The sequence below is a fragment of the Crotalus tigris genome, unplaced genomic scaffold (assembly GCF_016545835.1).
Source record: "Crotalus tigris isolate CLP2741 ecotype Arizona unplaced genomic scaffold, ASM1654583v1 scf7180000017771.5222438, whole genome shotgun sequence".
Lineage (NCBI taxonomy): Eukaryota > Metazoa > Chordata > Lepidosauria > Squamata > Viperidae > Crotalus > Crotalus tigris.
This window is the reverse complement of record NW_024096622.1, coordinates 2807417-2835338: the sequence shown is the minus strand read 5'-3', so window position 1 is coordinate 2835338 and position 27922 is coordinate 2807417. Positions and strand designations below refer to the sequence as shown.

The following is a 27922-nucleotide window of genomic DNA, read 5'->3' as shown; positions in this document are numbered from 1 at the left end:
CCAAAGAGCTTCCATTTTATGCGACCTCACATTCCTACGTAACTGCCGAGATCAAAATCTAATCCCCACATGTTTCCAACTGAAATTCCACTCCAACTCTGCAGCCACCAAACGGATCCTGAAAAGAACAGAATTGGCCCTAATCAGAAATGAACTTCACACAAAAAGATTCCTCCTAGACCGAATTAACAAAGATCTCCTCACACTCCACCTCAAACTCAGCAACAAGATCCACCCCGCACTTTGGGACAAATCCAAACAACTCGCCGTCTGGAGAGCCGAAACACAGACCACCCTCAAGACAGATACACACACCAACAAACTCCGAAGACTACAAGAACGCCAGAAACAAACCCCTCCTCCCTCACAGCCACACATGAAACAAACAGTGCATAACATCTCAGATAGGATCCTCACCAAAGCCGAAACCAATGTCCTTTCCAAAGGATTCAACTTTGCAGTCGCTCCCAAACACATCCCCACTGAAACCATTATATGTGGAGTTGAAACCAGCCTGACCAAAATCAACCCCGACGACGCTAACAGAATCAGACTCGAAATCACCAACATCCTCTGCACCAGCAAGCCACCCAAAAACAACTTACCCAAAGAGGAACAGACAGCACTACGTAACCTGAAAGAAGACACCAGCATAATAATCCTACCAGCAGACAAGGGCAACGCCACGGTGGTTATGAACACATCTGACTACCAAACCAAATTAACCAACCTACTCCAAGACTCCACATACAAACCCCTAAATACAGATCCCACCACCTACCTGGAAAAAAACCACCAGATCCAAAATAAAAGCCTCCCCCATTAGCGAAGAGATCCAGCAAAGAATCATTCCCAGAGAGAAATCATCCAGATGCCCCAAACTCTATGGTCTCCCCAAGATACACAAAGAAGGAACCCCACTCAGACCTATAGTCAGCTCCATAGGCTCACCTCTACAAAACCTAGCCAAATTTCTCGCCAAACAACTACAGCCCTATGCAGAATCCATCACCTCACACGTAAAAAACTCATTCCAGTTTATAGAGATCATAAAGAAACAAAACTTACAGCCCAGCGACCTACTCGTGAGCTTTGATGTCATATCCCTCTTCACCCAAGTGTCTATCAAAGAAGCCTTGACAGCTATCCAAAACAAATATAAACCCCCCAAACACATCTTAGATCTGACCAACCACTGCCTATCCAACACATACTTCATCTATAATGGACAAAAATACAAACAAACAGAAGGAGCACCCATGGGATCACCCCTCTCACCTGTCATTGCAAACCTCTACATGGAACACTTTGAAACCCAAGCTCTAGAAAAATCGGATCACAAACCCAAACTCTGGCTCAGATACGTAGACGACACCTTCATAATCTGGCCACATGGGAAAGAAAAACTGGACAACTTCCTCACACACCTCAACAGCCTACACCCCAAAATACAGTTCACCATGGAAACAGAAGCTAACAACCAACTTCCCTTCCTGGATGTCTTAGTCTACAAGAAATCCAATGGCTCCCTAGGACACACCATCTACCAGAAGAAAACACACACAAACCGCTATCTGCACGCTCTCTCACACCACCACCCAGCACAGATCAACTCTGTAGCCAAGACACTCATCTCCAGAACAAAACGCTTAGCTGACGAACAACACCTAAAAACTGAACTACACACTCTCACCAATGTACTAACATCCAATGGATTCCAAAGAAATAAGATTACAAACCTAATCCAAAAAGAAACCCCCACTAAAATCCAAGACAAAGAACAAGAAAACGGCAAAGCCCTCCTCCCATACATAAAAGGCACCACAGACAGAATCAGTAAGATCCTCCATAAACACAACATCAAAACAGCATTCTGCACAAACAGAAAAATATCCACCATCCTTAGAAACCCCAAAGATAAAATTGACTTAGAAAATCAAGGAGTATATGAAATCCCATGCACTGCTTGTCCCACCACATACATCGGACAAACCAACAGAAGAATAAGTGCACGCATTGAAGAACATAAGAACTCAGTCAAAAAAGAGGAACCAACATCTTCCCTGGTCCAACACCTTAAAGCCACAGGACATGAAATTGACTTTAAAAATACCAGAACCATTGCCAAAAGTGAACATTTTAATAACAGAATAATCAGAGAAGCCATCGAGATAGAAAAACGCCCACACAGCATGAACAAGCGAGATGATACCTCCCGCCTACCAGCCATTTGGAAACCGCCCTTATTGACAAACGACTCCCTAACACAAAAAATGATACCAGACCCACACTCACAAAAACCACACAGGATGTCACCACCACACATCCACGCAAAAAGCAAACCCAAAGCCACACCGACAATGAGGCACGACCACAAACCAGAAGCAAGACCCCAGCTGCATCATTAGCCACTTTAAACCCCTCCAATCCATACATGAAGCAAACTGACACTCTCCATGAAGATGAGGCACGACCACGAACGCGAAGCCAAAAAATAGCAAGGCAGCCCAAAATCTTAAACCCCCCTGCAACTCAGACTAACCTGAGCACAACCAAACAGAACACTCCCCCAGCCAATCAGAGCACAGCCAACCCCCCAGCCAATCAGAGCACAGCCAACCCCCAGCCAATCAGAGCACAGCCAGCCCCTAACCAATCAGAACACACCTCCACCCAATCAGAACACAGCCAAGCTCCCACCCAATCAGTTCATACCCCCACTGGCAGTTAAAAGGAAGAAACAGCTAAGACCACACATTGCTCCTCGAAGCACGAAGCTGAAAGCACCAGCCTGAAGATGACGAATGGGACTTCGTCGAAACATCACCAAGACACTTCTAATTTTACGCGGGAGAAAACCCGAACAACCAAAGACCTACATACAAACACCCACGAATAAATTGCTCTCTAGTGGGAGAGGGGCCAACTACAGCTTCTCGTGCAATTCTTGGCAAAAAAGCTAAATGTAAAGTGGTTTATTTATTGGTAGTGTGTGCATGGGCAAGTGGGGAGAAGCAAAGAGAGGCAAGGATGATACATGAATCACAGTGTCATTACACAAATAACACAAGATTGTGTGAGACATTATGATGCAAATTACATAAACCATACAGGTTAAATGAAGCAACTGACTGTTAAGAAACCACACAGCCACAAGAGGGAAGAACACTCAACCATCTCACAGAACAAACACTTGAGCAAAGGAAACATCAGAGCACTGGACACAAAATTGGTTCATGGGTATATCTTATCATGTTCTCTGTAGCCACCATATTCTTTGGAATAGCCGCCACCCTGAGATTCAAGTATGAGTCAAGTATGTAATACCAACACTCCTTTCCCCCTTTTCTAAAATGAAGACCTTACCTCTTCAGCTCCTGTGACAGAGTACGCATGCCCTTTCACCAGCTTCTGGGTTGTAACTGCCTCAGTTTCGGCAGCATTTGTGATCTAGAAACATGAAGAAATTAAGTTCTACTTATCTCGAGTCTAGAAAACTAAGACAGCAATAGGACAGATCTTAACTGAGGAATGCTAGAAAGAGGTTTAACTTTACAATAGCTAGTAGTCCTGATGAGTAATGGAAATGTCTGGGTCAGAAGCAGAAATGGGTTGCCACACCATGCTAACCCATAATGTGATTTGTTGGTTGGATAGTTGGTTGGTTGGTTTGGTTGATTGGTTGGTTGGATTAAGATACTGTAAGAATTCACTATTTGGTTTTATAAACCATAGTGCATGCCTTATATATTCAATCTGCTGTGATTTATTTGGTAAATCATGAGTAAAGTGGTTTAGCACAACAACAGACTGAGGCTGGTGGTACAGATAGTCTTCACTTAACAACCATTCATTAGACAACTGTTTGAAGAAGTTACAGCAGCACTGAACAAATGGTAGTTATGTCAGGTCTCCTAAGTTAGGGCTGTTGCAGCACTCCTGCAATCATGTGAACAAAATTCAGAATTTTGACAGCCCGCCTGCACTTACGACCTCAGGAGCACTTTAACTCCCCCCACCCAGCCATTTCCCCTCCCGTCTCTGCCTTTTTGGCCATCTGCCACCTTGAATGTTTGACATTTGTTTGAAAAAAAATCCCTGATCAGGACTACAGCCATCTGTATCTTTCATTAAAACTTTATTGGAGAGGGGCCAGCCTATCGGTTTTAAGCCTGAAACTCATGCAACTAGCATTAATTTTGGCAGCAAGAAAACAATCTTCCTATTTTCTTTCTTATTTGTTGAGACAAGTACACTGACCAGGATGTTTTAATTGGGGCGAGGGAAATTTCCAGCTCAATTTCCTATTTGGAATGCAACTGCATGTGATGATAGCACCCAAGAGGTTTTCAACATCTCTCTGCCCTAATCACATGGACAACCAGAAGGGCCACAACAATTGAGCAAAGATAAGCTCTCATCAGCCAATTTTTTCCCTGTGTCACAATTGGCTCACACCCTAGGTTATTTTCCCCAACTGGGTTTTAGTTCTAAAAATCATCTTTGCTGGTAGAAAGTTGCTGCGAATAGTATGTAGGTAGAAAATGTGACCCAAAATTGGTGGGGATTCAGCATTGTTCTCTTTTTTGTGTGTTCCTCCTACAATTTAAAATGAAACTCTGGTAAAGTTTACATGTGATGGGTAACTCCCTATTTAGAGATATGTTTTCAGATCTGACATTATCACAGCTGTAAAGGTTGGCAGCTGAATTAAAGCAGTCATTGGTTGGGTTCCTACATAATCTCAATGTTTTAGGTGAACCATGATTTAGAGCTTAGCATACTATATGAATTCTCTTGGCTTAATTTACAGTTGTGATAAAATTTAGTGAGTAGAGAAGCTCATTGGATAACATCAGCAACAACATTAAAGAAATATACATAGATAATAAATAATTCTTTGGCATTTGTCCTTAATATTGAGAAAGTCTGTTTAATAGTCGAAGCTTTACCGTTTGGTCTAGTTCTGGAGAAATTACTGTATACTGAGAAATATAAGTGAAGAGTCATCATTGCCACTTTAGCATAAAAGAAAACCTTACAGAGAATATCTGTATATGCTTCACAGCTAACAAAGAGCCAGGATTGGTAGGAGAGACCACAGTTATATGTGAAACTCATCAAAAGACCTCTTTTGCATTACCTCAGATAATTTTCTGCCACACTATGAGGGTTTTCTATTCTGTTTGGATTCAGAGTGCTTTCAAAAGGGCAAAAGAAAATCTGAATGCTCATACCAGCAAGATTTAATACTGGCAGAGGAAGAGTTTTAACAATATTCACTATTAATGATTTGCTCAGAATCTGCTACTGAGTCAGTTGGCTTACTTTACTGTCTTCTTATCAACTAAACTGGTTGGCCAGAAATTAAAATGGCTCACCTTTTACTTTCAAGTTTTTCAGTGAAGATTTCCAGGAATGTTGCCTAGTTCTGGTCAATCACTGTAGTTATTAGATGGTTTGAAGCTTAGTATTTATTTATCCAAATGTAGAAAGATGCCTAGACACTAAGAGCAGCAGCTGATTCCTCATCTATAGCTTTCATCAACCCACATATTTGCTGCAAGAGAGGCTAAGTAGCATAGGAATATAGGGGAAGATACAGTGCTTTAGTGCTTCTAGCACAACTCATTTGGCCTTTTTTTTTTTTTTGCTGTTTAGTAGACAAAGCTGGTCCACTTCAAAGCTGTAATTCCATTCTTAAAGAAGAGAAGACTTATGGATTCTCCAGCTTTTGGGTATGATTTCTGTTCTAGCAAGAAAGTTGAAATTGTGCACTATCATGCCATTATCAATTACCTCAGTCAAACAATTCCTTTGCACCTAAAAGAACTTTGAGAATATAGTATTAACTTACATCAATAGAACACCCAAGGAGAGAACCTTTCTGAAGAGCTTTCTGGATTATTTTGAACAGGTTTGGTGGTGCTTTCTGCAACTCATACCACTCTGCAATTCCACCAGTGAAGTCTTCAAAGCCCTCAGTAGTGCTTCCCCCTGAAAGACCTTCATAGGAACCATTCACCCTGTGAAAGATACAACCCAAACTTTTAATATTTAATAACTTTGTCTTTGAAATCCATTCTTAACAGAGATGGAACTCCATTCTTAGATGTCTACACTGTCTCTTTTTTTCATTCATGAGAAATCAAACATCAACATTTGATAAAGTAGACCACAACCTACTCCTTGGTAGGTTAGAAAAAGGTGGAATAGACAACATCACCACCAAATGGATCTGTAGCTGGCTGGCAAACTGTACTCAACAAGTACTCTTCCATGGCACCACATCCACATGGAGAGAAGTAAGCAGTGGGGTACCACAAGGTTCTATCTTAGGCCCAGTACTCTTCAATATCTTCATTAATGACTTAGATGACAGAATTTAAGGGGAACTCATCAAATTTGCAGATGACACCAAACTGGCAGGAGTAGCCAACACCCCAGAAGACAAACTCAGGACCCAAAAAGATCTTGACAAACTAGAACAATGGGCCCTATCTAACAAAATGAGTTTCAATGTGGAGAAAAGCAAAGTTTTACATTTAGGTAGGAAAAATCAAAGGTACAAGTACAGATTGGGCAAGACGTGGCTTAAAAACAGTAACTGTGAGAGGGACCTTGCAGTCCTAGTGGACGATCACTTAACCATGAACCCGCCGTGTGCAGCAGCAGCCAAAAAAGCTAATACAATCCTGGATTGTATAAACAGAAGCAAAGAATCAAGATTAAGCGAAGTATTAGTACTGCTTTATAAATCCCTAGTAAGACCACACCTGGAATACTGCAGCCAATTTTGGTCACCATATCACAAAAAAGATGTTGAGAGTTTGGGAAAAATTCAGAGAAGAGCAACTAAGATGATCAAAGGCCTGGAGACTCAAACATATGAAGAACGGCTGCGGGACTTGGGTTTGGCTAATCTAAAGAAAAAAAGAAATAGGGGAGACATGATAGGAGTATTCCAGTATTTGAGGGGCTCCACAAAGAAGAGGGGGTCATGTTATTCACCAAAGCACCAGAGGGAAGGACGAGAAACAATGGTTGGAAACTGATCCATGAAAAAAGCAACCTGGAATTAAGGAGAAACTTCCTGACTGTGAGGACAATTAACCAGTGGAACAACCTGCCTCCAGAAATCGTGGGCGCTCCAACACTGGAGATTTTAAAGAAGAGACTAGACAGTCACTTGTCTGAGATGGTATAGATTCTCCTGCTTGAGCAGGGGGCTGGACTAGAAGACCTCCAAGGTCCCTTCCAGCTCTATTCTATTCATGTGACTCTATCACAAAGAGTTATTTCTCCCTTGGCCTGTTATCCACCATTATGTCGTATTAAACTTTGTATATAGTTTATGCATATGTAAACTATGCCCTGATGTTATTGTTATGGCTTTATGTTACTCTTGTTTTGGCTCCAAACAAATGTCATGGGTTGTGAAAGCTAGAAATGAATGTTTTATGAGGAATATGGGCAAAGCTTAACTAAAGAAGCTTTCCCCCGAAGTACAATATGGAATATGGATGCTCAAATCAGTATTTTTTCTACTTGGCATAATATTAATCACTAGTAAATCACTAAGCTGTTCTGTTCAGTGCCTCCAAAATTATGCAGTTTTTTTTTCAAACATGTTTTTATAATTTTCCTAAACATAAGCCCTTTAAAATTATTTCTGAGCTGATAATGAGGGAACCATATCTTGGTTCAAATATTAATCCAGAAAATCCAAATTAACAGGGAGATAATTATTTTTTCTTTCTTTCTTTCCTTCCTTCCTTCCTTCCTACCTACCTCACAGATACAAAGAAGCAAAATACAAAATAAAATTATCCAACTTAATCCTCTTCCTGCAGGTATTATTTAAAAAAAAAAACAGAAAAACACATTTTGGAAAAGGATTGCCCCCATATTGCATTTAATTTTCTTTCTCTTTTTCTTTCTTTTATCCAGCCATGCTTACCTACCTGTATCTATAAGTCAAGGGAATAGATTAATGGATATTTAATACATTGCTTTTATTACTATCTTAAAAATGTGTTATTAAAATGTACTATCAGTATTATTCATAGAATATTTGCAAAATGTTAGTAGGAAAAGCAATAGAAAGTTACTAAAACATTAAACATATGGGAGAAGAGAAATTAGAAATACAATGGTGTGTACAAGGATTATGAACTCTGTTTAGTAGTTCTGTTAGAACAAATTTCTAGTCTCTGAATTCTTTCATTTTAAGCTTGTTTTTTTCAGCCAAGTTCAAGCTACCAGACTTGGAGTTCAAACATGTTAAGTAGTGCTTCAGAGTCATAAACCTGTCCACAATATCATACCGTAGCTTTGCGTTTCACTAATGGGAAACAAATCTGGTATAAAATAAGAGAAGATTTCTGAAGTTGGCATAAAGCAGCAGAATGTTCTTAATCTTTACTTACTTGGCATAGGCTTTCTCCAGTAGAGCACTCCAGAATTCATTTCTCTCTGCTGAGTGAACAAAAAGTAGTTCTCCATTTTTGGTCGGCAATCGATCATCAACAACAACATCTGTCCACTCTCCATACTGCCAGAACTGAAAGGAGAAAGAAAACAATCCAGTCAAAGCCCAATGACATGAGCTATAGCCATGCTGTTCTAGGTCAACAATGCTGGTTGGAAATTTTGGAGGCTGGGAAGATTGCCTTGGCAAAGAACATGGTTTTATTCAAGAACAATTGAAATATATAACTATAGAACTGTCTGTGGAGCTGGAAAAGACTATAAGCATCATCTAGTTAAGCCGTTCATGAAATGTGACTGTCCATGCTTTTCTTAAAACCTCCAGATGGAGAACCCACATCATCTCGTAACTATTCTACTGTTGACAGATTTTACCACATATGATTTCTTTATGCTTGCTGTTCCTATTGTTACCATGTATATACTAAGATAATGATTTTTGTATCAAATCTAAATGAATTTCATTTATGTTACATTACTCCAAAACTTCAAACCAGTGTTGCTGATCAACAACATGGCACCAGTTCATGTCATTAGTCTTAACTAAATATCTATACATAATTATTATGCTAGTTCTATTTAGGTTACATTTTGCAAAACACTATACTGATGTATACTTTTCCAACTTTTTTTAGAATTTTACCCTTCCCTTTCACTTTGTGTCTTCAACATTTCCAGAAAATTTATATTTCATCAGTATCTGTAAGTGGAGAATTACTTGAAACGCACTGCTAAGAAAGTGCCATGAAAGCACCACGGCCTTCCTGGGGACAAATTATATCTAGAAAGGCCCCTTCTGTTCTTCCAGCAAACTTTGCCTCAGTAAGACAGCAGAAAAGCAGAATCCTTGATACCTGGAAGTGGAAGATTCCTGCATATTTGTCTTGGAAACTTTGATTACTGGGAACCACCCGAGCCAAAATTTCTTCATTCAAGGTGAGAGAAGCAATTGCTGCTAGAAGCCAACAGTCTCCTGAAAAACCAAAATAAAATCAAATGCTACTTAAAGGCAGAGAACAAAAATTAACAAACTGGTCCCATTGACCAATCCAGAGCAATCATTTTATTAGGATAAGAAGAAACCAGAATAGAATCTATTGGTTGATTTGCAGATCAACAGGGTGTGACATCAACTGCCCAAATTGTACAGCAGAAATGTACAATCTGGGATGATTCTGAACAGATTTTTGTTCAGAGGGAAAATGAGCCCCATTCAGTTCTGATAGTCAAAACAAATAATGCTTCAGTTCTACGTCTTTTGCCTTTGGCTCCATTGGTATACATTGGGGTTTCCAGATGACTCTTGTTCTATCAATGCCAGATAAAGACTGCCACTGCTATGCATGTGAGAACAATCACTATATCCAAAATATGTTCTACCAGCATTGAATAGGAAAAGCTTCAGAAATATCTCCCAAATTATTGAAAACAGCAGATACCACACTCCCACCCGCACTCCTAGAATTACCTATCAGGGATTGTGCAGGCAACAACAGTTTCAAAGGGAACCAAGAACCTCATAGCTAAACCAGCAACATTCTAATTCCCCATCCCATTCAATGCAGTTCTGCTTTCATCTTACGCATGCCACTTAAGCATGCCACTCCTACACATGCGTTTGTTTCCCGTAAGAATTTTTGGGACTGGACAGTTCATTTTGCCTTCTTCAGCTCAACCAGTCACACATAACAGGCTTCTTTGATTTTATGTTTAATGCAAGCTGATCGTCATGGCAGGCACTGAATGTTGGTTGTGCTTCAGAGGTTGGAACAGTCTGTATCCAGAGATAAACAAATAACAATACTGATTCGTTTTCACAACATTTTCCTCTTGTAAAGACATCTTTAAGAATAATTAACAATTTTGCCTAGAATAACAATTTTCAAGTTCCAATTGGGATAGCATTTTGCCTTACACTTGGGGCACAGGCAATAAGCAGTGAGTTAAAGTGAATATAATATTACTTTGGGATTATAGAATAAATCAATTCATTGTTTTTACATAAGCACAAATGTCCTTATTAAAATTTGGACATGTTATGCAAAGAGCCTGAGAAAGGTGTAAACAGAAAAACTAAGTAGAAAAAGAGGGTAATGTAGGAGAAGAACTGGCAGAACCTGGGAGTGGAGTCAAAAGAGGAATTGGCTTAGAATCTCTGTGTAGTCACAAACAGACTAAGTCCAACCCCCCCCTTGAATTCCATTAACTCTTATCTAGTGCCAAAATAGTGAGTAGATCCCTGGCATAGACATGAGCAATAACTCAATTTAATTGGAACTTCATGTGCAGTCCTGGTCTTTTATGCCTAACAGATAACCAGCAATAAGATAGATAGATATAATTACAACTGGAATGAGTTCACAGTTAGAAGATGTAAAGGACTAGGCTGGGGGTTGATCATCTTGAGAAAGTATATCTAAGTGGTTGCTAAGAGTCAACATTGACTTGATGGCACATAATTAATCAGATGTACTTTAATATAGGGACTGTTCTCAAAAACATTTTGTACAAGTTTCATCTCCTTGCTCACATTTGATGATGACGTTATTCATTCAGTTGAGTTTGACTCCTGGCAACTCTATGGGCCAGGTCTCTCCACATCTTCTGATCTTGCACTATTTCTTTGAGTTTCTCTATACTCTGCCTTTTGTCAGCTTTGATAGTGTCCAGCCGTGTTCTACGATTGCCTGGTTTCCTTTTACCACTAACTTTTCCAAACTTAATTGCTTTCTCCAGTGAATTCCCCATATTACATAGCCAAAGTAAGTGAGACACAGTTTTGTTATTTTGCCTTCTAGTGTTATGCATCCAATACTTGCTTGTTAGTCACTGCTCACATTTAACTGTAGGAAATCAAGACTTGATTCCAGAAACAGTATACCTAAAGAGACATCCTGAATCTATCACCATGGAGAACAGCCACTTAAAACAAAGCTGTGGGGTCAGGGAATTAAATGTCCTCAATTGGATTTACACCTTACTAGAATCCCAGAACTAAAAATAGTAGCAAGACCAAATGAGGACCAAATGAGAAGCGGCATCACACAATTGTTAGCTCACAAGCTCCAATAGCTGGCTAACTCAAAATCCAAGAATGATACAGATTTCAGAAAGGTATCTTTAATACTAGCCAGGGATGAAAACAACCTTGATGGCTGTTCAAGATTTGGTAGGTTCCCAGGCAAGCAAGACAATTAAGGCAGAGGCTCTTTGAAACATTTTCTTCCCGTTGCCTCACCTCCTAAACCCACTGAAATCCTCCTTCATCTGATTCCCAGTCTCTCACAGAAGCAAAAACTTCCTATTGTTTAGCTCTCCTTAAAAAGAGAAATAAGAATCAGCTTGTGTTCTGGCTCAGGATCCTGCTGATTCTCCAGAAACATTTGAAGAATAAGGGAGCTAAATAAATGGCTAAGTTGCTGCCAGTATGTTGTTGGTGCAATATTTCTATTTATCCACAGCCCCTTGTGTTCTCATTTGATTTCTTGCCTGGAAACTCTTGATTTGGATTAGCATAATTTATCTTAGATATGCTTCTGCTTTGTCTTCCTGTGCCTTGCCTTATGATCAGCTATTCAGTTTCTCTGGGAAGATATAACAGGGAATTTGGCCAAAATGTTCAGAGATATTTGGAAATGGGAAACACTTGAATACATTAACTTAATAATATAGATTATTAGTACTATTTATTTATTTGGCTTCTCTGCTGCTACAATCAAATGACATTTGTATTAATATTTTTTGGCAAGGTCCATATATTTCTCATATAAAATATAAAAAGAAACAAAATATAAAGGTAAGTTAACCTTATTTATTTATTTATTTATTTATTATTTTCTTGGTGATATTTCTTTGAAGAACTAGGCCTTTTAGTCCATCTACAATATTCTTTTTCCAACCATTATCATAGCAACAATCACTCTAAAGCAATGGGTTGTATCTCCCAGGCTGCTATAATATCACATGAATCAAGGTTGAATGTCCAGGTAAGTTAGTGTAGATAATCAAAACAACCTTATAGGTCTGGAGAGACAGAGTCCCAGTGAGATTAACCAGTAGCTTTTGAGCTTTTCCAATGTAGAAGAAGCATCTTCTCACCTACAATTCAGCTTTGTTAAACTCTTCTTGACATTAGAAAAAAAGTAAAGGTTTCCAGTCATGTCCAACTCTAGGGTGAGGTGCTCATTTCCATTACTTGGCCAAGGGAGACAGTGCTGTCTGAAGACATCTTCTGTGGTCATGTGACCAGAATAGCTAGACACCAAAGGTGCACGGAATAATATTACCTTCTCGCCAAAGTGGTTCCTATTCATCTACTTGCATTTCCATGATTTTGAACTGCTAGGTGGGTAGAAGCTGGGGCAGGAGTGGGAGCTCACCCTGTCACATGGTGCTCGGGTCTTGAACTTGGACTGTCAGCTTTCCAATTGTCAATTTCAGTGTCTTTAATTGTAAGCCATCGCACCTCCTACATTACCACAATCTTGACATTAAAAAGAAAAAGAAAGATTGCCCCTAATAGGACAGGCATAATATTTGCCATTTTTGAGTTGTGGGTCAGCAGAGTTCTGGTTCCTCTGGATTAAAGTCCTACTGAGTCCTCCACTGATATTCCATACCACCAGAACAAACTGGTGGACTCTGGTGGTAGACCTTAACTTTCCAAAGAGGTCTCTCTCTGTATCCAGTGGTGGGATTCAGCCGGTTCGCACCACTTCGGCAGAACCAGTAGCTAATGTTTTATTGCCCAGGCCCAGAATGGACTTCCGAAGCAGCATCCACACAGAGAACCGGTTGTTCACATATTTGAATCCTACCACTGTCTGTATCTCTTTCTATCTGCAAAGAGGAACTTCTCAATACCTTAGTCTCCTCCCACTTTGCCTCCCATAGGATTGCTATCTTAAAGCCAATCCTACCTGCAGCATTAAAGGGGAGAGCACTGAAGCCTAAACAAGTGTGCTATCTGGGTACAGTGGAGCTATATTAGCTGCCAATATTTCATCATGATATTATATGAGGAAACCAGATATTTCCAGATCCAAACACTTTTTTATACAATATGTTCAGTAAAATAGTTACTATTAATGATTTTTTTACCACATTTATGGCTCACAATAACTTTGTAGCACAAGCCAAATCAAATTTATAATTTCCCCATGAAAGATTTAACAAATTTCTTGCAAACTAGGATTCATACAGCTTGGATTTAAAGAATTCTCTCTGGGTATTCATTAGTATATTTGAGAAGTGTTTTGTATCAAAACTCTAATATAGCTAAATGTTTATGTTATTGGTGCATGAAGTTTAGTTCATTGGATTTAATGAATCACTGAAGCAAAAGGAAGGAAATTAATGGTGTCTTCATAGAGAAAACATATTTATACATTTTTCCAAAGATGTTGCCATGGTATTACAGCAATGATCTTTAAACAGTTTCTGTTTAAAGTGGGAGGGGGCAGATGTCTCCTACGTTAAAAAGCATATTTGCATAAGAAAAAGAAATATTTTTTCTATAATGGTGTCATGCCACCATACTGTGAAGATTCTTTGTTTTATTCACTAAAACTGTCTGTAGAAGGAACAGGATTTTTGGTGTGGGGAACAATTGATAGCATCATGACAGTATGCAATGAACACATTTGTTTCTTTCCCTCTCTTTTTTTTCCTGCTATAACCTTTGAAATTGAACAGGTTGAAGCAGGAAAAACTTTCTAAACTGCTTCTGCTGATTTATCTACTTTCATGGTTTAGTCTGGCACTGTCCTTAATATTAGTAGGAAATGCTGCATAGGTCACAGGAACAAGTAAGACTATTAACCTGGACTATATACCTTTCTCCATCTTACTTAAAAGTTAAAAGGATCACATTAAAGCCTTTATTGACTAAAACCATGATGGGCAGTCTCTTTCTCTCAGCCTAACACACCTCGTTATTTAAAAATTCAAATTTAATAAACAATAAATAAATAAATATTATGGAATGCCACAGAAATGTATGTAGCTAGGCCAGGGGTAGGCAACCTTGGCTCTTTTATAACTCGTGGACTTCAACTCCCAGAATTCCCGAGCCAGCCATGCTAGGCTAATGGAATGTTTCAAAATGGATGTTTGACAGAATAACAAAGTGAAAGAGACTGTGGATGATAATTATTACTGCAAAAGTACAAGAATTATTAAAATGATGAAAGATATTAAAATCATAGAGTTAAACCACTGAGTTATCTCAAAGAACATGCAGTCCAACCTCTTGAGCACTACAGGATCCATTAGAACATCTCTGACAGATGAATTGGTTTGAAGACTGTTAGTAAAGGAGAATTTATCACAGATTTGCAGTAACTGTCAGATGAACTGTATGATGTAATGAGAAGTATATATCTGAAAACTGATATAGCAAATCCCAAAATACTGGTGTTTGACAGTGAAAATGGAGTGAGTGATTGCAAATTATATATAAATGGTAAAAAATGCAGTAAATAGAACAATTTGTGCACAATGTATAAATGCTGAGAGACAGGTAGTATATGGTCTGTTGCCAGGACTGACTGCTAGAAGAAGCATAAATGGCTGTGTATATAAGCATGCTTCTGCCTATTTGTTATATGGGACAAGTGAAGTGCATATCAGGATAAGTCTAAATGTAAATTCAGATATAAATACAAGTGAAAATGAGGTACTAAAAGAAATCACGACAAGAATGAATGTGTGCTGAATGAATGTGGACTGAGTAAAAAAAAAGATCAGTACAAAAGAAATATATTGAAACTGTTTCATTATACAGAGAGTAATATAGAGAGGATCATATAAATGATCATATAATTTAAATGAGGATCAAATTGTAAAACAAACATAAGAGTGAATTGGTTGAAAGGGGAAGACCATAGAGCTCATGGTTGGATGGTGAAGATGTGATCTTGACAAAGAAAGAAGTAACAAGTTAAAAGAATAAAAGGCAATGTATGAAGTGGTATATGATTGTGGTAGAAACAAGGACTAATTTGCAAGAATTAATGGAGAGGAATTGTGAATGTATTGTTATAAACTAGATTTCAGTTATGTTTTTTCCTCTTTTACATATCTCATACTTTTAATTTCTTTGCCTCACTATTTCTTATTCCTTTTCTGCACTTGCATAACATTGCTAGTTCTGAAAGGAAATGGCTGAACAATTTTTAGAAAACAAGTTTGGGCAGAATTGTGGTTCATATCACAATTCCAATGGACTAGAAAGATGAAAGTGATTATCAAGCTTTCCATCCCCTTATTTAAGAAGTTTGAAATCTGGAACTGTCTTAATGTACTGTAACTATAATTTCCAAGATTCCCAACTAGAATAACTAGTGGCCAGGATGGCAGACACTTCTTACCATTGTTTCGTAGCAATGTGGGAGAGCAACAATGGATTTCTCTGTGAGCGACTATTCAACTTCTATAGACTTTTCTAGAAAGAGAAATTCTACTGGTTCAATTTAAAAGTGCATGGATACAGATCCTGCAATTATTGAATACTAATTGGCCAATATAAAGAACACTGGTAATTGTAGATCAATATTTGGAGGTCACTGTTGGAATTCATGAGTATCTTTTGTCAGAGTTGAGTTTATGGATTCAAAATGGCCAATTTTCTTTTTCCATGGTCTTTCTGATTCTACAAATTGAGACTGTGCATGTTTGTTTCTGCAACATAATAAAGTGCTTCATATCCAGCATCCCTATATAATAGCTAAGCACCTGGGGTTTTGAAGACAGAATTGATCTTCATAATTTCCTCTTGTAGGAGTACAGCCAGTTAGATGATGTTATTCAAAAATCAAAAGGAATCTGGTAGCACCTTTTCAGAATAACTGTTTTATTAAAAGGTACAATCTTTTGTGAACCGCAACTCACTTCATCAGATGACTCAGAAGTGGCAGAACTGCAAACTTGGAAAACTTGATTGGAATAGAAGGAAGCTAGTGAATTTCCACACGTCAGTAAGAAGCTATTTAGATGATGGATCTTTAAGGAATTTGTTAATTTACAAATTAACTCAAAGCAGATTTTCAGCCATCAAGATCATTATTATTTTTTAGTTCTATCATATGGAAATATATATTGAAATGCTTATAATTTTCATGGGTTCTAAGACAGAGAATCCTTATCTTACATTTCTTAAGTAAACATAGCTATCTTATATGTGAACAGGTAAAAACAATTATATCTCATAATGTTTACAAGACAAATCTTATCGTAACTAAACACATTGCAGTCTACAGAAGCCAAGTTAAGTCATTTTAATACTGGTAATCACCACCAACTCTAATTCTATCAAATGCAAGGAGTGAGAAGATATTGGATAACATGATTTTTATATGCTCAGTTAAACTAAAATGAGATGGGTAGTTTGCAGTCCAGATTTTGGAAATCCAGCTACATTTGTTAAAACTCTCTCCATATTAAAAAAAAAGGGGGGGAAAGCAAGCAATAGTCATCCCTGAAGCTGGCTTAACTAAATTTTCCCCATTCACAAATATTATTCTCAGCAACTGCCCTGTGGGAAGATCTTTATTTAAAAATATATGTTTTATTGCTCTGCGGGAAGTTCTTTAATTGTAGATTAAGTATTATGCAGATGTTATGCCATCAAACTATTCATTTGCATGGCAAATAATGTTATGCAAAGTACGGAAAAGTAGAAAAACTAGCAAGCAAAATAAAATTAAAGATAGGCAATAAGAGGTAAGAGAAAGAAATCTAAGTGTGATTTCCAACTTCTAGCATGTCCATATAAAGATTTATAAATTGCTTTTTATCTTTTTAAACCTCAACTTTATTTCTAATTATCACGTATAGGAGATGATTGTATATATTACAAATCTTTCCAAATAATTAACATAAGAGAGAAACTACTTTTAGTATAACTAAATGCTTCTCATCCTTCAACAACAAAGAAGTTGTAAGGACCTGCCCCAGCTGGCCCTCTCAGGAAAGTATGACTCTTGACACCATGTGGTTACTCAAAGAACTTTTACTGAGAAACAGTGGAAAGTACCAAGCTATTCTTCCCACTTTGAAACCCAACCCCGCTAATCGCTGTACAGTGCCAGAAGGTTGTTTCGAGAACTCTGAGGTACAGGAGAGATAACGGGTCATCCTTAGGGCACAGTGACCTTGGAGTCAGGATGGAACCTCCCTAATTCCCATGTGGTTAGAGCAGAAGCGAAAGCATGCAAAGAATGCTGCCCCAGCACGTCCTCTTCCCCCAGAATGGCAGGCCACCCTGAAAAAGGGGACCTGACAGAAGTTAAGGAATTCTTTCATTCCAAGAATTGAGCTATAACAAAACCCTTCAAATTCACTGTCAGCTCTCTGTTCACCATCAACAACAATACAATACATAAGGTAAGATATGCATTAAAAGCCGTGAAGAACTTGGATTGCATGCAGCCCAAAAAAGAACACATCAGTTTCTGAAAGGGCATTTTCAGCAATGTAGACATAATGCTAAGCAGGGATTTTTTTCTCATAGAACGCCCAGAACAGAGTTCCAGCACCTTTTTTGGATGGAACCTTGTAGGGAAGGAAAGGCGGGTTGTTTTTTTAACCAAAAAAGCACTGATGCTAAGGATACTTCAAGAAAAAGTAAACCATATGAACCATACCTTACCTAAAGCCCCTTGGCAGATATCAGTCCGGGTGGCACCTCCAATAATAAAATGAGGTTTGGAACACAATTCCTGGGAAAATAAAGAATAAAACAAAATCTTTACAATTGTTTTGATATGATTAATATTTGGATGGAGGATTGCTTGGGAATTCCAGGGTTGTTGCTAGACTGGGGAGTTGAAAAAAAATCTCAAAGAAGGCATAACTTCTATAACATGGTCAATAATCTTATTTGGATCTAATCACCAGAAGTCAGTCTTCGACTGAAAGGTGAGTTTGTGTTTTATTTATGGAGCTCCTGGGCTGTGGCATCAATGTCTATGAGATGCTGAGATTATATTTCTCAACATAAATCATAAATGTTTCAATCAGCTTACTTAGCTAAATCCCATAGAATACAAAGTACTCTGTTTAAACAATTGAAATTGAACAGCAAGTGAAGCTCTTCATATCACTGAGTTAACATAATTCACTTTTATTTCCAATGTTTAGGCTATGACTGCCATTGTTTATGTAACGTAAACAGAACCATTCAAGCATTACCAAAAAGCATTATTATTATCATTCACTGCACCGTCAGTTAAATATTTAGACTAGATTTTACATTTTTATCCACCTATAAAGTCCTTCCCAAGGACCTGGAATAGGGAGATTTTGTTGTCTGATGATATTAAACATATAGTTAAATATGTAGTTCTCAATGGAACTACATCTACATGGAGGAAAGCTCTTTAACATCTTCATAAACAATTTAAATGAGGGGATAGAAAGGGAACTCATTAAATTTGCAGATGACACCAAGCTAGGGGGAATAACCAACACTTTAGAAGATGGACTCAAAACCCAGAAGGATCTTGACAGTCAACAATAGGCCCTATCCAACAAAATGCAATTTAGTGATGAGAAAAGTAAGATTTTACACAGGTAAAGAAAAACCATAGGTATAGAATAGAGGATGCCTGGCTCAACAGCAATAATTGTGAGAAGGATCTTAGAGTCCTAGTGGACAATGACTTAAGCATGAGCCAGCAGTGTACTGCAGCTGCCAAAAAAGCCAATGCAGACCTAAGTTGCATCAACAGAGGGATAATATCATCATGTGAATTGTTAGTACCATGTTATACTGCACTGGTAAGACACTTGGAATACTGTGTCCAGTTTTGACCACAATACAAAAAAGATGTTGAGACTCTGGAAACTGCAGAGAAGAGCAACAAAGATAATTAGGGATTGGAGGCTAAAACATATGAAGAATGGTTGCAGAAACTGGCCATGTCTAATCTAATGAAGAGAAAGACTAGGAATGATTTGATAGCAGTCTTCCAATATTTGGGGGGTTATCACAGAGAAGAGGGGGTTGATCTATTCTCCAAAACACTTCAGGGCAGGACAAGAAGTAACAGATGCAAACTTATCAAAGAAAGATCCAACCTAGAACTAAGGAGAAATTACCTGACAGTGAGAACAATTAATCAGTGGAACCACTTGCTCCCAGAGATTGTGGGAATCGTCACTGGAGGTTTTTAAGACGACACTGCACAGCCATTTGTCTGGAATAGCACAGAATCTCCAGGAGGTCGGACTAGAAGACCACAGAGTCTCCAGGAGGTTGGACTAGAAGACCTTCAAGGTCCCTTCCAACTCTGTTACACTGCTATTGTATCATTTACAGGATGCAAGCTGTTCCAAATAAAGCTGCCCTTTGTAACTGACTGATGGTGATTTTGTCAGTATCGATGGTGTTCAAGTGGTGCTCCAGTTATTTTGGGATTTGGGGTTCAAGGTACTTATCACTAATAATACTATCTGTGCTTTGTTTTGACATGGTTATTCTATTTCTATTTGCAGGTCTTTGTATTTTATGATTGCTTTTCCAGCTCTTTTTCTTCTATTCCGCTGTCTCTAAGTACTTCTGCCTGTCTGTTTGAATTCTAAAGTCCCAGAGCATTCTGGCTTCTTTATTTTCAATTACTTTGTCTATTTTATGGTTTTACCAGTTCTTGCTTGCAAGCAAATAGCATTTCTTGCAGATCTTCCAATGCACCATTGTTGGTATTTTGTCATGCCACTGTTTATAGTCAGTCTGTGCAAACTTTTTTGAGTAGGTAAGTAGGTGGTCCAGAGGCAGTATTTGCTGTCTATTGTTGTCTTCTCAGTTCTGGCTTTGCATACATGTGTTCTTAAGGCTTGGTTTTGTGGCATCCAGAATTAGCCCCTCTGTATCTGTCTTCAACTTTCTTGCTCTTAGCCATTGCTAGGTCTTGTTATCTGCTCTGCCTATTTTTTTTAATGTACTGGACATACAATACTTTTCCCTGCTATGTCCTTTTCTAGTCTTCATTTGGTCTTTCTTGTACACCAGTTTAGTTTCACCAGTATTCAGTAAGTGTTCATGGTATATTAGCCTCATGCATCTTCTCCAATGTCCTTTCTTCTTCTCTGTCTGGTGTACTTGCAACATTCCACACCCACCTATTTTCATTAATAAATAGAGTCTATCAACACTGCTGTATGAATGAATGGCATGATTTACTGTTTTTATTTCTTTGGAATTCCTATCTGTGGCTTTTAGTTTTGCTGGAGTCCAGTCTACTATTCCAACTTGTAACCACTACACCAGTTAGCAATTTGAAAGTTGTTGGTAAGCAGGTAATTGGTCTGTAGTGGCTTGGTGCAGCCCTGTTGGTTGGATTTTTCATTATTAGGTAGATTTTGCAGATGTTACCCAAACTTCAATTTTATCTCCTTGCTGGATGTTAATAAATGAGTGGGTGCAGAATAGTCAGATGTTTCAACTAAATACCATGCTTCACCTGGTGCTGACCAATTCTGGACTTCCCTTGACCCTTTCTCCACCATTTCTGCTATTCTTATGAGTTCTTTCATTTCAGCTTCATTTTAATTCTTAACCACATTCTTTATCCAAGTTGCATTTTATTGTATTTTTTTGGTTATCCCATAACTGCATCCAAAACCGCACTCTTCCTTCTCTGATGTTGACTGATTCATTTCAACCTCTCCATCAATGAATTGGTAGAAACATTTCTGATTTGACTGAAATTGGAGATCATGCCCATAGTGAGCAATTCAAGCTTCATATTTGCTGCTTGTTTTGGCTATAGCTGTTATTTGCTGCTTTATTATTTCCAGCGCTTCTTTAATCTTCCTTGTTTCTAGGTGATATTTCTTAATCCACTATTCTTTTGGTTTTCTTTTCTTCAGCTTTTCCTTTTTTTCAACTGTTTTAGCTTGCTTGTACCTGATCTTAGCATGCGGATCTTATTTTCCAGCCTGATCTTCCATTTTGGTGGTGCACTGTTTGGCTTTTTTCCTTTGTTGTTGATTTTGTATTCCAGTTATTCCATTATAACTGCCAAATTAAAAAGATGCACCTTATGCTCCTTTTCTTAAAAAAAAACAAGACATAGAGACCATTGGCAATTATGCATACAGATAGTCCTCAACTAACAACCACAACTGAGCCCAAAATTTCTGCTGTTATGTGAGACATTTGTTAAGTGAATTTTGCCCCATTTTTTACTTTTCTTGCTACAGTTGTTAAATGAATCACTGCAGTTGTTAGTTCTACTTGCTAAGTGAATCTGGCTTCCCTATTGACTTTGCTTGTCAGAAGGTCAGAAAAGGTGATCACATAACCCCTGGGACACTACAATCGTCATAAATATGAACCAGTTGCCAAGCATCTGAATTTTGATCATGTGACCATGGAGATGCTGCAATGTTGTAAGTATGAAAATAGCCATAAGTCACTTTTTTCAGTGCTGTTGTATCTTTGAACAGTCACTTTGAACTGCTGTAAATTGAGGGCTACCTGTACTAGTTTGGAAGTGACATACATTGCAAAGTTTTTCTAGAAGAGGCTTTGGTTAATATCAATGTTCTCAGACACATCTCTTCTGCAGATATAACAGGTTTGTAACAAGAGAGAACTAGAATATTTAAATGTATGGGTAATTAAAACCAATATCTTGAGATCCCAAAGTTCTTGGAAAGGAGTATGGACAGGCATGGTCCAATTTTAATTTTATTGTTGCTTTAACATAATCTGTGTAGTTTTCTTCTGATTTTGCTGGCTCTTAGAAAACCACATTCTGGATTAACTGAAATTTGAACACCTATAAACCGTTGTAAAACCTGCAGCAAACTTTGTATCGACTCTTGTAAATCCAGCTCTTTGAATAAACAGCTTGTGTTTTCTTCAACTGTCCTTTCATCCTCAAAGAGTGAATTGAGTGGGATCTGAAGTTATGGCTGGCATCCATTCAAGAATGTTTATATATGCAGCTGTTTATATGTATTTGCATATACCACCATGTCCCCATGTATCCCTGGCAATGGGAAAATATTGAGATTTCTAAACCAAATATTCCATTTATCTCAAAAAGACTTCTGTCACAAAGGAAACAAGTCCCTTCTGCTTGGTAACTAAATGGATGCAAATATGCAATCAGTTGCTTCTACAAAGTAAACTGATGTAAGATGCATCAATGAATTTATCTAAAGGAGATTAAGAAACCAAGGCTGGTGAAAAAGAACAGGCAAGGAAATGAAGAAGTGCAGTGAAGCGTAGCCTGTCAAATATTTTTGGACTATTGTTCTTATAACTACAATGTGTAAATGGAATATGAGGACTTTCATATTTATGATAAAAAAGACAGAAGTAGAATGTGAAACATCAGGACAGAACATCAGGAGAGATTTGTCTAACTGGATGCACTTTTAAATGTGTTGGACTACCCACTTAATTAACATTCACAATTTTCACTGAGCATCAGAGCTATAATTCCAGTCCAACACATCTGGAGAGCACCAAATTAAGTAATGATGACATATCTTCACTCCTGAAGGCCCAAGAAGGAATAGGTGATAGCATGAATGTAGGGTGAAATCTAATGTATGATGAGTACAATATCTGAACTGTAAAATATGGAAGACTGAATGCTTGAAACCATTCAGTAAAGGCAAAGAAACTCTTAATATGGGCATGTTTATTCCCAAGGTGATTTCACCATGAAAAAAATTATTAATGACAGTATCTGTGTGTTGGTAAATATGCCATGCAAATCGTTCTTCCTCAATCTAGTATTCTCCAGATCTCATAATTCTCTCTCAGTATAGTCTCTAACAAATTTGGGAATGGCTTACACAAAGTCCACTATAAAAAAGGACTTTGAGTTTTAGTTTTACATAGCTTTTTGAGATAAGACAGTAAAGGTCTGTTGGTTTCTTGCTGTAGGCATTAGAAATGTTTTTGTGCAGAAGGACATCATAACTCTGATGTGTTTTGAGGCAGACTGAGTCATACTGGAAGAATTTTGTAAGTGAAGAGTTGTATTTGTCTATGCTGGCAACAACAAAGTATATCAACAATCTGATAAATGGCACTTTTTCTTAACACATTTTATGAAAAGCATATGCCTTTTTTTAAAAAAAAAAACATGATTAGTTGAAAAAATATTGGAAAGATAGTTTTAACTCCAGAACATCCAAGAAACAACTGGATATCCTTCCTTAAAATTTACTTATACCTGAATAATAATCATCCCACATTCCAAATAATCTGAAATATAGTATCAATCCTATATCAACACTAATAGGCGGTGGGGCAACTGAAAAGCACAAAACCTTTAGCAGACTCAACCTTCTGAATCCATGACAAACTGGCATATATATTCTTGCTCGTTTTGATGACATTTTAAACTATTTGTAGAATTGCTGTAAGCCCCTCAAAGAGATTGATTATTGGGTGCCAAACAAATATTGTTAATAAACAGTGATGTCGAATTTGCCAGGGCAGTCTTGGCTGGTGTCTTTTTTGGGGTGGGGGGTGGGGGTTCGGTTTTGCCCTTCTATCTAGCCTGCTGAAGCATTGAAGCCAACGCAGACACGCGGCAAAAACTCGACCCCGACCTGATCTGCAAGGGATCAGTGGTGACCTTCGACACACCCTCGTGCACGCGTTCAGGGATCTGGATGAAAGAGCAGAAAGGTTCCTTCCCAGTAATTAACCACCCATTGTCCTTCAGGCCCCTTTGTCGTTCTCCTTCCCTCCCGGACGGGAAAGAAACGAGACGTTAAATTCGTATTGGGCTTCCTTTCCTTTCCTCCCTTCCCCTTTCTCCGGGTGACTCCCTCCTCCCTCCCTCCTGCCAGCATCTGCGAGATAGTCTCCTACCGTCGGCCTCTTCCAGACGATGCCTTTTGTTTTGTACGAGTTTGGCCCTAGTTCTTTATAGCCCAGAGAACCCGCCGCGGCGGGGAAACAGGGGTCTTGAAAGAGCTTGCCCGCCTCGAGACACTCGTTCCTCAGAGTGTGAAAGTCCTGGTTCAAGTATTTCACGGCTTTGGAGTTGGAGCCGAGCCCTTGCGCGATCTGCCTGTCCTTTGCTAATTTAGCGGCAATCCCAGCCATGGTGCCGCTTCCCCGCTCAGCTGTCCTCTCGCCTTCCTCTCTGCAAGGAAACCCCGGCGAGCGGACGGGATTCAGAGCCAAGCTGGCCGAGGGTGATTCATTTCCAGGAGACAAAATAATAGCGTCTCTATGCCCTGGGTGTGGCTGGTCCGGCCTTCACGGGACAGGCTGGAGAAAAGGGGCCGCGAGCCTCCTCCGGCGGCTCCTTACGAGCTCACTGGACGAGGGAGACTGGTGCGTCTGCATTTTTTTACGAATATCAACAAACGATTGGGATCGAAAGTTAACCCCATCTCTCTCTGTTTTCTAAGGTGGAAAAGCGCCAACAACCCCATCCTCCTGGAATTTTACACACAAGGGGAGAGAACATTCAGGTCTTCTATCTATCTATCTATCTATCTATCTATCTATCTATCTATCTATCTATCTATCTATCTATCTATCTATCTATCTATCCCACTCGAAATGACTGGGCAGCATACAAATAAAGCCAATTTCACAAATGATTTATTCTTCAGTATCCTGCTCTGCATAAAGTTTGCATAGTATTAAAGCAATCTTTTTAAAGAGCACAGCTGCAAAAATCTGTAGCAGCTGTAATAATGGCAATAAAAATATAATAAACAAGGCGATAGAAAATAGAAATACCGGTAGAAGTTATAAAAATGCTAAAAAAACCCCCAAAATCCTGAGAAAATAAGAACTTGCTCTCAAAGTACTAACTGTATAAATGGTTCAGTTACTCTATGGGGCAGGAGTAGCATCACTGAAAAGGCCCCTTTTCCTGCCTTGCATCACTCTTTTAGAAGCTCCTTTTCAGTTACAGATACACTGTTCAACCTCTGATCTCTTGCTCCTGAAATCACTGCTATGAGATCCTGTGCATTTCAACTCAGATGTAAGTCTTGGCTTGTGTTAGTACAACATGGTTATCCTTTAAATTAAAGCTTGGTTTTCACACTTAAAAATAACGTTCTGAGTTTGGAGAATATCCTGAAGTAAAAAGTAAACCACATCAGCTGGATTCGCTCAACACACTAAAATGTGATTGGGTTATTTGTGATTCAGTTCTAAAATGCTGAGGAGAGATCATTCTGGAGAGAAAGTATTCACATGGTCACTAAGCTGACACCAAATTTGATGTCAATTAACTAATCACAGTGAAGTGATTATGGAGTGTCTATACAACTGTAACCTAGCCAAAGGCTAAGCCTCCCATCCTACTAAATTATATATAAAGATGCCTCACTGCCTTTAGAGGGTACATTTTCATTACACAATGATATTTGCATGATATCACCTTTGTCTCTTTTCCAGACTGCTAGAGAGGCTGCCTGATTGGGCATTATTACATAGTCTTATACATGGAGGTTTAATGCTTTTCTGGAAGAATTTAGACCTATTTTAAAAAGGCATGTTTAATACTTGTTTGAAAGACTGCTATATCTATATATTTTAAAAGTACTGATGTTCTGGTATAGGGATGGTTGCAGAGAAGTAAAAAAAAAATCAACAGACATAAAGAAGCAGGGCTTTGATCATATGGTCATAAGTACCAGTTTTGACTTCTTTGCATTCTGCAGATTCCCTTTCTTTGCTTGATTTAGATCAGAAAAGAGAACTATAAGCAATTTTCACTGCTTCTGCCAACAGGGAGGCTTTGTGTGGGCATTCTTTTTACCATTTTTATTCCTGGAGGGAGCCGTTTTGCCTACTTCAACTCTATTTTGTGTAATCTCTGGGCTACTGAGATCTGTTGGCTAAAGCCATCTACTGTCAGCACTGAATTCTTCTGGGCAAGATTTTGGAATATATAGAACTTTTTTTTTGGTCTTGTTTATGCAGTATATATTGGAGGTGATTACCCTGTGCTGTATGCAATGTAATCTTATTTTAATGTACGCCGATTAGTGTACATTTAAAGTGACAATAAAGTTATTCTAAGTCTAAGGCTAAACCAACTATACTTTTGTCTGTTATCTCTTTTAGCCTAAATGCCAGGCCATAAGCAAACAGGTGTGAAGTTGGTCCAAGATTGTTCAGTACTCCTTGCAGCCCCTTCAGCACAATAGTGATCTGTCTTTCCTGCTATTTCTAAGTGATTAACCATTAAAGCCAAATTCAAAAATATCCAGGCTGATAAGATGGGGAAATGGAAGAGAAGCATAGGATGAGTTGAACTCAGGTTTGCTAATTTTTAGAAGGTTGCTAGATTTCTGTTCAGACATAGAACTTAACCTGAGTTACAGGTTATAGGCATGAATAAGTTCCATACTGGCAATCTGTCACTTAGGCAGCTTCAGAGCTATTGAAAGGGTCTGTCCCTGGCACCTGTCACTTTTACTCAAACCTGCCTTTCCATACATTAATGATAACAATTGATGACTGTTTTTCTAGCCTGCAGGTGACAGTGCATGGCAGGGAGAACACAGCCAGGGGAATCCACTGTTTTTTGTCTTTGACATATGTCTTAAGAAAACTATAAGAACAGAACCAGCCACCAGCCTCATTACTGAGGTAGAATAGAACTTGGCCTTGGGGCCACACAATTATGCTGGCATACCTTTTTGGCAGCTGAAAAATGAGAGGAATGCACATTAACATACTGATGAGAAACAGCCCCATACAACATTTTTCAGGACAAAGGAGAAGCTCTAGAATTAATCTCTATGCTGGAAAGTTAAGTTTATTAAAAATAATGTAAAATCAGTTATTTCAGTAAAAAGGTGTAAAAACAGAATATATTTTTTTCACAAATATAAGATACAATATAGAATAAAATTCCAGCCAAAAATGCCCTTCTCCCTTTTTTTGAAAGCACATTTATTTGTTTTTACCTTTGCTTATATTCCATCCTCAAAAAAACTCTCATAACTCTCATAAAAAAGAAAGGAACAGCTAAAACCACCACCCACCACAATTCTAAACTAAAACAGGAAAAAGCAAAGCAATTAAGAGATTTTAAAAAAGAAAAGTAATCCCTCAAGCAACCATTCTACCGTATCATTTTTAGTCCTTCACTAGCTTTAGAAACAGTCAGAAAGGAGGCATATAACAATAGTTTTTTAAATAAATACTGGGCTTCAGTTCTATACATGTTAACTCACTAAAAAAAAAGCATATAAGGAACGGCTGCTGGAATTGGATATGTCTAGTTTAATGAAGAGAAGGACGAGGGGGGACATGATAGCAGTGTTCCAATATCTCAGGGGCTGCCACAAAGAAGAGGGAGTTAAGCTATTTTCCAAAGCTCCTGAAGGCAAGACAAGAAGCAACGGATGGAAACTAACCAAGGAGAGAAGCAACCTAGAACTAAGGAGAAACTTTCTGATAGAACAATTAACCAGTGGA

The 27922-nt window shown here is 38.4% G+C and overlaps 1 protein-coding gene across 2 annotated transcripts in view; it reads right to left on the bottom strand.

Moving 5' to 3' along the window:
- CAPN2 (calpain 2) overlaps nucleotides 1–24785 on the bottom strand; it is a 41262-nt gene extending 16477 nt beyond the window's left edge. For both annotated transcript variants that reach the window (XR_005556466.1, XM_039341688.1), the window contains exons 1-6: nucleotides 24335–24785; nucleotides 18140–18209; nucleotides 9345–9463; nucleotides 8430–8563; nucleotides 5858–6026; nucleotides 3367–3450 (exon numbers count right to left, since the gene is read on the bottom strand). Coding sequence is in view for 1 of the 2 variants with exons in the window: in XM_039341688.1 (XP_039197622.1) it covers nucleotides 3367–3450; nucleotides 5858–6026; nucleotides 8430–8563; nucleotides 9345–9463; nucleotides 18140–18209; nucleotides 24335–24571 (813 nt within the window). In the remaining variant the exon portion in view is untranslated. The remainder of the gene's footprint in view (nucleotides 1–3366; nucleotides 3451–5857; nucleotides 6027–8429; nucleotides 8564–9344; nucleotides 9464–18139; nucleotides 18210–24334) is intronic.
- Between the last annotated feature and the right edge of the window lie 3137 nt (nucleotides 24786–27922).